Consider the following 12,620-nt stretch of genomic DNA (forward strand, 5'->3'; position numbering starts at 1 on the left):
TGCTTGTGGGCTCTGATACCTGCCATTAAAGATGAAGTCTGGGCTTTCATCTTCATGAAAGACTCTTTTAGAATCTTAGGTAAAATAAGGAGAAAATTGTTGACATTTTGACACATCTCTTTCAAGATAATCAAAGTAGCAATTTGTTTTGGCAAGCTAGTGATGATTAACTTAAAAAAAAAACCTTTAAGAATGTGATTAACAATGGCTTATCTATTAATTATCCATTCCTTTTTGTTCTATTAAGTTCTCCCTATTTCCTTCAGATATGCAGACTGGTATAAAGGGTATAACATGGAAAGACTTAGCACAGTCATTGCTTAGTTAAACTGAGGAACAATCAAAAAGATTGTAGTAATTTGACCTCTCTTCTCATATGGTGCCACAATGAAAAGTCGCATTTAGGAAATGATATGTGGTGTGATAGAGAAAATACTACCTCCTCGTTTCTGTACCTGGCATTCAACCCTACCCAAGGAACCAGACAGAACACACACACAAGAGGGAGTATGTCTTATTTGTGGCAACAAGGCAACCTTTTATTCCCAGAAGAGCTAAGGCAGCAGGAGCTACATTGCAGACTCAGGAAATATAAAGCTAATAAAACAGAATTTCATGTTTTATGTTCTATTTGCTTCTGTTGTCCCTGATCTTGGAAAAATGAGGGCTTGAGAGGATTTCACAGGATTATTTCTAAATGGCATTTTATTTAGAAAACTTATTCACTCTCTGGTTATCTCCTAGCACAGTACTTGGTTCTTAGGTACACACTTAAGTATTTGTTGAATTCAAAGATAAATGATTCTATTAAATAATGTTTATTTTTAAATTTCAGAACAAAATAAATCATATAGTATTAAAAGATTTGCTTGATCCAATAAAAGAACTCTATGAGGATGTCAGAAGAAAAGCCTTAATGAGACTGGAATACGAAGGTCTGCATAAGAGTGAAGCTATCACAACTCCTGGTGTGAGATTTTATAATGACCCAGCTGGCTATGCCATGAATAGATATGCATATTATGTCTGCTACAAATGCAGAAAGGTATGCTATAAATTATACTAGGAATTTTTAAAAACTAGAGATCACCTTTGTGATTAAGAATTGAATTGTATAATGATATCTAATTCTTACATCTTAAGTCTGAGGTTAAAAATCAGAAAGCTTGATACTATGAAGTTGAATTTTTTTATTTAATTTATTTTGAGTTTTTTTTTAACCTATACAGACTTATTTCCAAAGCATGTGATATTTCTGTACATAAGCTAACTTCACATCAGTAATCTCCTGTTTGCCAAATCCATTTGGTTCTTAAATAAATGTCTCCTACTTGACTCTTTTCACCATTTCCTCATTAAAATTCCTTAGCTTCCAGTACAATACTCTTTTTTTTTTTTTTAATTTTTATTTGTTTATGATAGTCACAGAGAGAGAGAGAGAGAGAGAGAGAGAGAGAGAGAGAGGGGCAGAGACACAGGCAGAGGGAGAAGCAGGCTCCATGCACCGGAAGCCCGACATGGGATTCGATCCCGGGTTTCCAGGATCGCGCCCTGGGCCAAAGGCAGGCGCTAAACCGCTGTACCACCCAGGGATCCCCCCAGTACAATACTCTTGATGTCTTCTTTCTTTCTGGTTATTTATCTGTAACTCCTTTATAGGGTTCCTTTCCATTCACCTCCTCCTTACGTAGTTTCTTAGCACTGTATTCTTGCCTCATAATAACCTACTCAACTTTGCTGAGCTCTTGTATATCTTCCTTTGCCAAACATCTGTACCATTCTGAACTTCCAAAATTTTTGAGATTTATAAACAAATATTTAACTGCTTACTGGACATTTGAATTTCTCACATATGCTTCTAAGTCCATGTGAGGAGTATTACATTATCAACTTTGACTCTCATTCTCCAGTCTTTATTTACAAAGTCTTGTCAACTCTGTCTCTAAATCTCTCTGAGTTCTTTTTTCCTGTTACATCTTCAGCAACCCTAATCATTTTCTTTGGTAATTATAACAGCCTTCTTACTGAGCCCCTAGTGTGGAGCTCCTGGAGCTTCCATTCCATCCTTTACACTTACATCACTACTAGGAGATTAATATTTCTAAACCTCAGATCTAATGTGTAATTTTCCTGCTAATGATCCTGTATAGCCCTGTCCACATCTCCAGTCTCATTTCCCAAAATGCTACTATTTGCACCCCATGCTACAAAATACCAAACAGTTTACAATTCCCCAAACTCAGCCAGGTTTACTCACTCACTACTGACTCCTGCATGCCATTGCATAGGCCATTCCTCTTCATGGAATGCTTTTCCTACTCCTCCTCTACATTTTACTCTCAACTGACACTCACTCAGACTCACATGCTTGTATGTATAGCCAAATCTGTCTAACCACACTTCCATTTCACCTCCTCTGTAATTTGCCCACACCTCTGCTCCACTACCACATGATTTTGATATATTGCATGCCTTCCTTTGTAGCACTCCTTATTTTGCATTATGATTACTGATTGACTTGTCTCTGCACCACTTGATAAGTTCCGTGAGAACAGTGTTTTTTTATTTCTCTTTCTCCGGTACTTGGCACTTATTAGACACTAAGTTAATTAGAGAGTGAATAAATGAGTAAAGGAATCTATCTGTAAATGAAGAGTTCATCATCTCCCAGTGTAACAAAAAGAAAATACAGCTAATGAATGGAAGGCAGAATAGGGCTGAGTGAAGTAAGTCAATCAGAGAAGGACAAACATTATATGTTCTCATTTATTTGGGGAATATAAGGGAAGGGAGAAGAAATGTATGGGAAATATTAGAAAGGGAGACAGAACATAAAGACTCCTAACTCTGGGAAATGAACTAGTGGTGGTGGAAGGGGAGTAGGGCGGGGGGTGGGGTGAATGGGTGACGGGCACGGAGGGGGGCACTTGACGGGATGAGCACTGGGTGTTATTCTGTATGTTGGTAAATTGAACACCAATAAAAATAAATTTATTATAAAAAAATAAAAATAAAATAGTAAAATCCAATGTAAAAAAAATTCTTTACAAACAAGTATGTAATTTTTCTGTATTTGAAACAATAGAAAGTTATTTCTTTGACATTCTTGTAGGTCATCTTCTGAACTTTATCCTAATGGCCTTTGAGTTTGTTTATAAGATAAAGACCTTTATTTTTAAAAGTCATTTTGAAATAAAATACTGAAAATCTGACATAAAAAAAAAAAAAGGAAGGCAGAATAGGTAGATGATAGCCAGAAAGGCAGTTAAGTATACATACATCCAAGGCAAGACTAATAGGGCCAAATACAATTTGTGGAACTTGTATTGTTACAAAATAACAAAATATTATTTCTGTGTGTTATGTGCTAAAAACATCATGAACGAATAGTGTGTTACCACAGGGATGACAGTCCAATGTCTAGGAAGCAAGCAGGGAATCTTAGAAAATGAAACAACTGGAATAAACAGTAGACCTCAGGACAAATAAAATACTTCTGAGGCCAGATTTAGCTGGTAGACAATCATTATAACCTCTGTATCAATGAAACCTGTCTTTTGACCTGTTTTTCTGTTACAGATCGTAAATTTATATTGACTCATCTTGTTTATCCTCAAGTATGGATATAGCTTTTTGGCTATGGGACATGTTGTACATGCAGACTGCCCCAATTATAATTGGCTTCATTTATTTTGTGCCTAGAGCAAATACAGATAAACCAGTCGCCAAGATAATTTCATCTATTCAAATGTGTATATTGGATACTGCTGAGTTCCTACATATAATATAGCCTTATAAGTATGAGCAGTCTTCTGAGTGGAATTGCCAAATTTCCCTTACTTTTATTTTTTTTTAAAGTAATCTTTATGCCCAACGTGGGGCTTGAACTCACAACCTCAAGATTAAGAGTTACATGCTCTACTGATTAAGCCAGACAGACATCCCTTCCCTTTCCTTTTTAAAAATTTTTGTATGATCAAAATTGATTTTTTTTTTCTATCCCATTAGCCCAGGATTCTAATTATGTACTAATGTTTATTTTAGGCATATTTTTGTACTATAATATTAAAATTTGGAAATTTCTTAAGCATATTTATCAAAGCAGTTAGAAGGAAACATTTAATACTTTAAAATGAGAAAAATTACTCAAACTTTACTCTGAAAAAGCAGTGTCATATCATTACTTAATGTCTTATTCTTGACATTTACTTGGAATATTTATTATACATTCTTTCATTATTTTAACAATACAATGTTTGAAATTCCTACCGTAAGGATGAGTTTATTCCAGAATTGAAGCAGATTTATGTCATACTCTGATCCACATGGCATGCAAAGGAATGTCTTAAATATAATCATATTTTCTAAGACCTCTGGATCTTACTTTCACTATGCTCATACTGTATGTCCCATAGCAAGGCCTTCTTTTTTCCTGCCGTAATCTAATTGTGTTCTCTGCACAGGCATATTTTGGTGGCGAAGCTCGCTGTGATGCTGAGGCTGGACAAGGAGATGATTATGACCCCAGGGAGCTCATTTGTGGTGCCTGTTCTGATGTGTCCAGGGCTCAGGTGGGCAGAACATTTTATTAAAAAGGACAGCTTAGAAATGATAAACCTCCAAATTTTTTTCAAAAATAATAATATAATATCGTGGAAATAGTATAAAAGGTTTTTTGCCCAGTGCTTTCAGATGTTTATGTAGCAGGGTATAATTTTCCAAATTAATTCATAGATATTATTCTCTTGGATGTTATTTGCATTTTATAATTTTGTCCTCCATAAAATGGTCAACAAGTAATAAATGTTCTTATTTTATTTTCTTAAACCTGCAGTCACACTTTTAGATTTATCTCACTTTAGTGAAAGCTTCACAGTACAGCTGTGAGATTGATAGATGAAATATTAACTTATCAATTTGGTTGACCAGGAACAATTCACCAGGAAATTAAGTGTCTTCCTTATTAAATCAGATTGATTCTTGATGGATCTGAGATGAAAATTTGGGGCTTTCTCTAGATCTTTTGGGCAAAGCCACACATTTATTCATTAATTTTTTTAATATATATGTCATTTTTTCAGTCAGTTTTGAGAGCTGTGTATACTCACAAAATATGAATCACTGATATATATGACTATCTTAAGTGTAATTGAAATAGGCTCACTATAGTCTTGTGTCTTTGTATTTTCTTTTGCTATAGATGTGTCCAAAACATGGCACAGACTTTTTGGAATATAAATGTCGCTATTGCTGTTCAGTGGCCGTCTTTTTCTGTTTTGGAACAACACATTTTTGTAATGCTTGTCATGATGATTTTCAAAGAATGACTAGCATTCCCAAGGAAGAACTACCACACTGTCCTGCAGGTATGCTCTTAATATTTTTAAACATGATTGTGATGTATATACTTTCTAGTTTAATTTAATGATCACATGAGTTCTCTGTTCCAAGTAGCAGATATCTGGTTCAAACTAGTCTAAAGAGGGAACCCTGGGTGGCGCAGCGGTTTAGCACCTGCCTTTGGCCCAGGGCGCGATCCTGGAGTCCCGGGATCGAGTCCCACGTCGGGCTCCTGGCATGGAGCCTGCTTCTCCCTCTGCCTGTGTCTCTGCCTCTTTCTCTCTCTCTCTGTGTGACTGCCATAAATAAATAAACATTTAAAAAAAAAAAACTAGTCTAAAGAATCAGAGGGAATTGCTTGGCTCTTATAAGCTTCTGACATTCTGAGTGAAGTGTAAAGATCACCATAGTGATGAGGGGTTAGGAGTTGTAGTGGAGACAGTTGCCTGGGGAAGGAAAAGGAAGTCAGCTAAAGATTAGTAAAAGATGCACTGTTTGGCACTAAAGGGCCATGTGAAGTTTGAAGTTACAAATTAATAATAGAACCATTTTAAGGATTTAGTGGGGTTTTGTTTTTGAGAAGCCTGGAACCAGCACCATAAAATGGACAAGCGATTTGATCTAGAATGGCTGGAAACTGGCAGTGTAGTGAGCATCAGAAAGTCAAGGATTTGAGCCACTAGAATACAGGAGAAATGATTATGTATGGAGGTCAGGCTGAGAAAAATAAGAATATGAAACCAAAAAGAAACTGAAAGATTGGGAGAGATCAGGAGGCTGATGGTCCCAGTGAGGTGGGAAGGGAGGGAGGTGGAAGGTGAGGTAAACATGACCATAGAAGAGAATTTTACACGAGATAGATCTGAAATTGGTGAAAATACATAGAAGAATACTTACAGCACAATATATAATTTTGTAAAAGCTGGGAAACATATTCTCATCCACTGTTGTATCAGAGTGCAGATGCCTGAACCCAATAGAAAAAGCCATTTGATGGTGCCTCTCAAAATTTCAAGCACATCTACCCTTCAACAATCCCATATCTAGGGTTATATACCTACATATATGAATTAAATAGAAAAGGAAAATATGAGGCTATTGCTTGTAATAATAAAAATGTGTAAACAATACAAGCATCTAGTAGGAGGGTGGTTAAACACTAAGTACTATGCACCATCAAAAAAAGAAAATGAGGATGAGGATGGAGTTTCTGTGTACTGATCTGGAAAGATGTAGAGGAGACTATTACATGAAAAATCAAGTTATGGAACAGGGTATACAGTATGCGATCTTGTAAGGAAGGGGGAAATGAAAATATATGCTCCCATTTGTTTATGTGTGCATTTAAAAAACACTGGAACAATACAGTAGAAATTAATAAAATTAGTTAACTATTGGGAAAACCAGAAAGATGGGTAGAAATGGGGGAAAGGTGACTTATATACAGATTTTTTTTTGAAAGAAAGAGAATAAGTAGATTTTTTTTTCATATGGATACTTCTGCCATTCGTTCATGTCAAAAAGAAATTGTTAAACTCTTCCTCCTCTCAAAACTTTTTTTTTTTTAAGTAGATGTAGTAGGCTTTGAAAGAAGCAAGATCAGAATAATGTGCAGCTAGGTGTTTAGAATAATGGCCAGAAGAATAAAGATGTGAAGCCTAATAGCAGGAGGAGGGTGGTCAGCTGGAGGTGAGCAAATGAAGAGAGTGAGATGGGGGCAGCATCTGGATCAGGTAGCTTCAAGGGAGACAGACTTTCCTGATAAAAGCTGTAAGTCAGTGGTCTGGAAGTAAATGGGAACCAGGAGAGTCAGTCTTGCTTCCTGGTTCCCATTTACATTGTGTCCTCTTACGACACAGAGGAGTGCAGGAGATAAGCAGCTTCTAGTTGAGAAAGTCATCAAGGAGGCAAGCTGTGTCGTCAGGGAAAATCCATATTTTACTTAATAAAAGAAAGTTTCTTCTGTGTGCAGAAACAAAGACAACAACCCAACACTAAAAGTAATCAGGAGGTTAGCTAGTAATAAAACAAGTATTGTGGAGAACACAGCGGTGGAGTCATTGCTGAGAGGCTCCTGCAAAGGCAAGGCCTCCCTTCACTCATTTACACGATCACCCAGGTCAGCCCAACAGAGGGACCTCACCCTGGAAACAGTCAACCAGAGGAATGAGGCAGGAAAGGATTTCGACAGCAGAAGGAAGGAACTGACATTGATCCCGGGCATTTTCACATGTATTTTCTTACCTAAGTTTTTACAACTACAAGGTAGATGGTGTTACCCCACCTTCACAGATAGGAAGTTAAGGCCTCAAGAGGTTCAGTATCTGTTCTAAGATCATAACAGTCAGACCAAGTCGTGCCCTCCCAGCCTCTCACTTTCCTCTAATTCATCCATTCCTTTAGAGAACTGGAATAGAATTAAAACAGACCCCACAGTGAAATCAGCAGGGCAGACAGCCATGCATTTTACTTAGAAGGACAGAAGGAGTCATTCTCTAACCATTGTCAACTCATTAATTCCAATTATTAATATATAGATGAGGACAAGAGTCCAAATTAAGAAATTAAAGTAGATAATTCCTCTATTACTTTCTAAAATATTTGCTGACTGCCTTCTGTCCTGCCAGGATATTTAACCTTCACAGCTCCCTGTGAGTTAAATATTGCTGTGCCTATTTTAAAGATGAGGGAATCAAAGATTGTCAACTTTGCCTCAGTTTTCTTATCTGCAAAGTGGGGAGAATAGTTCCTGCCTCTGACTGGGAGAAGATTAAGTTGAAATACTAGAACAGTGGCCGCAGTAGTAAGCATACAAATGTCTGCAGGTGTGTTTCGTTTTTACTTTTACTATCATTATTTTTCATCACCATGATTAGATTATGAACTCCAAAAAAAAAAAAAAAAAAAGATTATGAACTCCAAGTTAGGGGCCATGTACTATTCATTTTTACCTCCCAACAAAGCAAATATTTGTTGAATAAGTGACCCTTTGTTTTCTCCCAGAAAAAAACAAGACTGCAATTTGCAGGAGCCATTGTCGATGGTGTCATGCGCTTGAGTTAGAGTTTTAGATCTGCCATTGAATGTCCCTCCTCCTGACAACTCTCCCCCACCCACCAGGGGGCAGACAGAAGATCAGTGTACAGTGTGATATGGAGTGGGAAGTGTTAATATACTAATATACTTTATAATTTATAACTGGAATAATTACCTCTCTGAGTTTTAACTGCTGCCGTTGTGTCTGCTAGCTGAAACAAGCAGTTGACTTCTCCTGAGATGATCTGTTCTCTAATGCTTGCCCTCATGCCTTGGTCTTATGCTTCTGTGGAGCTTAATTTTTATTCCTCTATATGAGGCTACTGTTTATTGTTGTTCAGTAGTAGTAAAACAACTTTTACTAAGTATATGTACTGTGCCATGCTAAGAGCTTCATAAACACTAGCCTTTTATCCCTCCTGTTTTCCTATTTTTACATCACAGAAGTTTTTAAACGTAGGGTCACCTGGGTGGCTCAGTGGTTGAGTGTCACTTTTGGCTCAGGTCATGATCCTGGGATCCCGGGATCAAGTCCCATGTCAGGCTCTCCACAGGGAGCCTGTTTCTCCCTGTGCCGATGTCCCTGCCTCTCTCTCTGTGTCTCTCATGAATAAATAAATACAATCTTAAAGAGTTTTTAATCCTAAAAAAGTGAAGATCTCATTCGACATTGATCTGGATAAGCTCATTCTATTCAATCTCATACATTTCTCTTAAACAGAGTAAAATTTACATTTATTGTTTTGGTTGCTAGCTGCAGGAAACTGATGCATACTTTATTCCTTCCTCTGCTGTTAGGAACTCTGCATTCAAGTATAAGCCCAGCCAGTATTCCCTACACAATAAAGCTCTTCCTTTATAAAGGAGCTAAAAATCCTCGTTAAATGATAAGAAACACATGACATGAAGCATATTAATGTAACAGGTCTTTTTTAAAAGAGAAAAAGTACAGTTTTTAATACATTTTTTAATTCTTATTTTGTCTATTTTTTATTTAAATTCAATTAATTAACATATACCACATTATTAGTTACAGAGGTAAAGTTCAGTGATTCATCATTCTTTTTTTTTTTTTTTTTAAATATTGTTTTCTTTATTTATTTATGATAGTCATAGAGAGAGAGAGAGAAGCAGAGACACAGGCAGAGGGAGAAGCAGGCTCCATGCACCGGGAGCCTGATGTGGGATTCGATCCCGGGTCTCCAGGATCGCGCCCTGGGCCAAAGGCAGGCGCCAAACCACTGCGCCACCCAGGGATCCCTCATCATTCTTATATAATACCCAGTGTTCATTACATCACATGCCCTCCTTAATGTCCATTGTTGAGCCTCATCTATTTGATTATTAAGTTTATATCTTCACCGGAGTTCTTCTTTCAGATTGTTAAATTTTATACTATTTTACCATTCATATATTTAAGCTGATTTTCATTTTTCTATTAATCTCCCTTCAGATACTTTTAAAAATAAGTCTCTAATAAATCAGTCTTTCCATTCATCAGTGTATGCTGTTTCTTCATAGAAGATAGAAGGGTAACATGGCTTATTTACACTTTAATTTGTTTTTACTTGGAGAAAAACATTCTATACATAAGTCTCCATATTCTCTCATCCAGAATAATTTTCTGTTCAACTGAACTGACAGATTTTCCTGACCATTTTCGTTCATTACTCTTTACCTTAAAATGATGTATCTAATGCTCAACATCACTCATCATCAGGGAAATGCAAATCAAAACCACAATGAGGTATCACCTCTCACCAGTCAGGATGGCTAGAATCAAAAAAAACAAGAAATAATAAAGGTTGGCAAGGATGTAGACTAAAAGGAACACTCGTACAGTATTGGTGGGAATGCAGACTGGTGTAGCCACTGTGGAAAACAATATAGAAGGTTCTCAAAAAATTAAGAATAGAAATACCAGGGGCGTCTGGGTGGCTCAGTCAGGTTAAGTCTCTGACTCCTGATCTCAGCTCAGGTCTTGATCTCAAGGTTCAAGTCACATGTTAGACTCCATGCTGGGTGTAGAGCTTACTAAAAAAATAATAAAAATAGAAATACTGTATTATCCAGTAATACCACTAATGGGTATTTACCCAAAGGAAATGAAAACATTAATTCAAAAAGATATATGCACCCCTGTGTTTATTGTAGCATTATTTACAATAGCCAAGGTATGGAAGCAACCCAAGTGTCCCATCAGTAAATGAATGAATAAGGAAGATATGGTGAATACACGCACACAATGGAATATTATGCAACCACAAAAAGTGAGATCTTGCCATTTATGATAACATGGATGGACCTAGAGGGTATTATGCTAAGTGAAGTCCTAGAAAAAAAGAATTCTGTATGATTGTTTATACATATGTAGAATCTAAAACTTATGTGTAGAATCTAAAACACTTATATGTAGAATCTAAAAACAAAACAAAAAGCAAAAACAGACACGTAAATACTGAGAACAAACTGATAGTTCAGGATAGGGGGCACAAAATGGATGAAGGGGGAGTGGGAGGTTCAAGCTTCTAGTTCTGGAAGGAATAAGTCACCACAGTGAAAGGTACAGCATAGAGAATAGAGTTATTGGAATAGCTTTGTGTGGTGACAGATGGTAGCCACACTTCTGGCGAGCATAGCATAATGTGTAGATTTTGTGGAATCTGAAACTGATGCAGCATTGTGTGTCAGCTGTACTTCAGTTAAAAAAAATTAAACTTTCAGGATGATGTATCTCATTCATTAATAGAATAAGATCTGTTGGTCATAGGACAGAATGTGGTAGGTAAGGGATTCTGTCCCTTATATATATCTGGTTATATATACCTGGTATGTTGAATTTTTTATGGTGAACATTTTTACTTTTATAATTAGAAAAAATAACTTAAATTTTATATTTGTGTCATCTTTCTTTGAATAACGTATTGGTGATTTATATTTACATTAGGTTTGTGTGTATGTATGTATTTCTTTTAATTATATTCTTTTGCATCTTTCAAAATTATACAGGTCCCAAAGGAAAACAATTAGAAGGAACTGAATGTCCCCTCCATGTTGTTCATCCACCCACTGGGGAAGAATTTGCTCTGGGTTGTGGAGTGTGCAGAAATGCTCACACTTTTTAGAACATTCAGATTCCTTTGTCTACAGAGAAAAAATTGCCTTCATCCCCCAAGTGGATGTGGTAAAGTTAAACTCTGCTCAGGATAAGGACGGGACCATTTTTACATCTCATGAAAATGAACCATTCACAGTGCAAGAAGGATGCCAAATACCATGTACATAATTCTTGCTATGGAAAATTTCCCCATTATTTTGGTTTATCTTCTTTTGAACCAAGACATCAAATTTGTGAGGTGTTTGCATGTGGCCATTACCGTCATTGGCCTGTGAAACATTGAACATTTATAGATAATTGATATAAAAGAATTGCCATGCCCATGGACTAAGAATGATGCTGGCTTTCAAGCAAAAAAGAAAAAAAAATAATCATTGTTTATTGTATACTGCCTTTTTGTAATCCTGTATAATTGCATCACGGGTGAGGAGGAAAAGAGGAATATTCTGGTTTATTTCCTAGACTGTTATTTAAAAAAAAAATTGTGTTAGGACTGGCATATAAATGTAATAAGTATCACACTGTATATAAAGATATCAATGTTTGTCCTGTATAAGAATTACTAAATTACAAATGCAGTTTCATTTAAACTTCTAGGTTAAGTTGAGCCTGAAATTTTAATGAAGTGCAATACTGAGTGTGCCTCATTATCTTGCAGCTGTAAACAATATTGGAATGTACATGTCAATAAACCACTGTACATTTTTATACAGTGATAAAGTCTAACAACTGTGTGAGGTATTGCTTCAGAAACAATTTAAATACCTTTAAGATCTAAAAATCCATCCAATTTTCCATAAAGAAATTCACTAATACAGCACAATAATAACTTTCCTAACTCTTAGGGAAAAGAAGAGTAGTGATGAAGTACATTTTGGAATCTTAGTTAAACAATGGAAAGAACATATAAATATGTGTGTAAATAAACAGATATACGCCAAAGACAAACAAAAAAACATTTAGGAAACTGAACAAACTCCCATCTTACTAACCAGCACCTTTTTGTACTTGTATAAAGTAATCAACAAAATTGCTGGGCTTTTTTTTTTCTTTGTTTTTCAGACTGCAGTGTGTTTCCTTCTTTTTCAGTTTTTCAGCCCTGACGTCTCTCCCCTCTTGTCAAAGA

General features: G+C 36.2%; 1 protein-coding gene across 1 annotated transcript in view; it reads left to right on the forward strand.

The window, feature by feature from the left end:
- Nucleotides 1–12,220, forward strand: part of MYCBP2 (MYC binding protein 2) — a 262,243-nt gene extending 250,023 nt beyond the window's left edge. Inside the window, exons 79-82 of the mRNA XM_041731051.1 lie at nucleotides 836–1,045; nucleotides 4,464–4,571; nucleotides 5,201–5,366; nucleotides 11,386–12,220. Of these exons, the coding sequence (XP_041586985.1) occupies nucleotides 836–1,045; nucleotides 4,464–4,571; nucleotides 5,201–5,366; nucleotides 11,386–11,501 (600 nt within the window). The 3' untranslated portion in view covers nucleotides 11,502–12,220. The remainder of the gene's footprint in view (nucleotides 1–835; nucleotides 1,046–4,463; nucleotides 4,572–5,200; nucleotides 5,367–11,385) is intronic.
- Nucleotides 12,221–12,620: the final 400 nt, after the last annotated feature.

This window comes from Vulpes lagopus, chromosome 16, assembly GCF_018345385.1.
Source record: "Vulpes lagopus strain Blue_001 chromosome 16, ASM1834538v1, whole genome shotgun sequence".
In the NCBI taxonomy this organism is placed as follows: Eukaryota; Metazoa; Chordata; class Mammalia; order Carnivora; family Canidae; genus Vulpes; species Vulpes lagopus.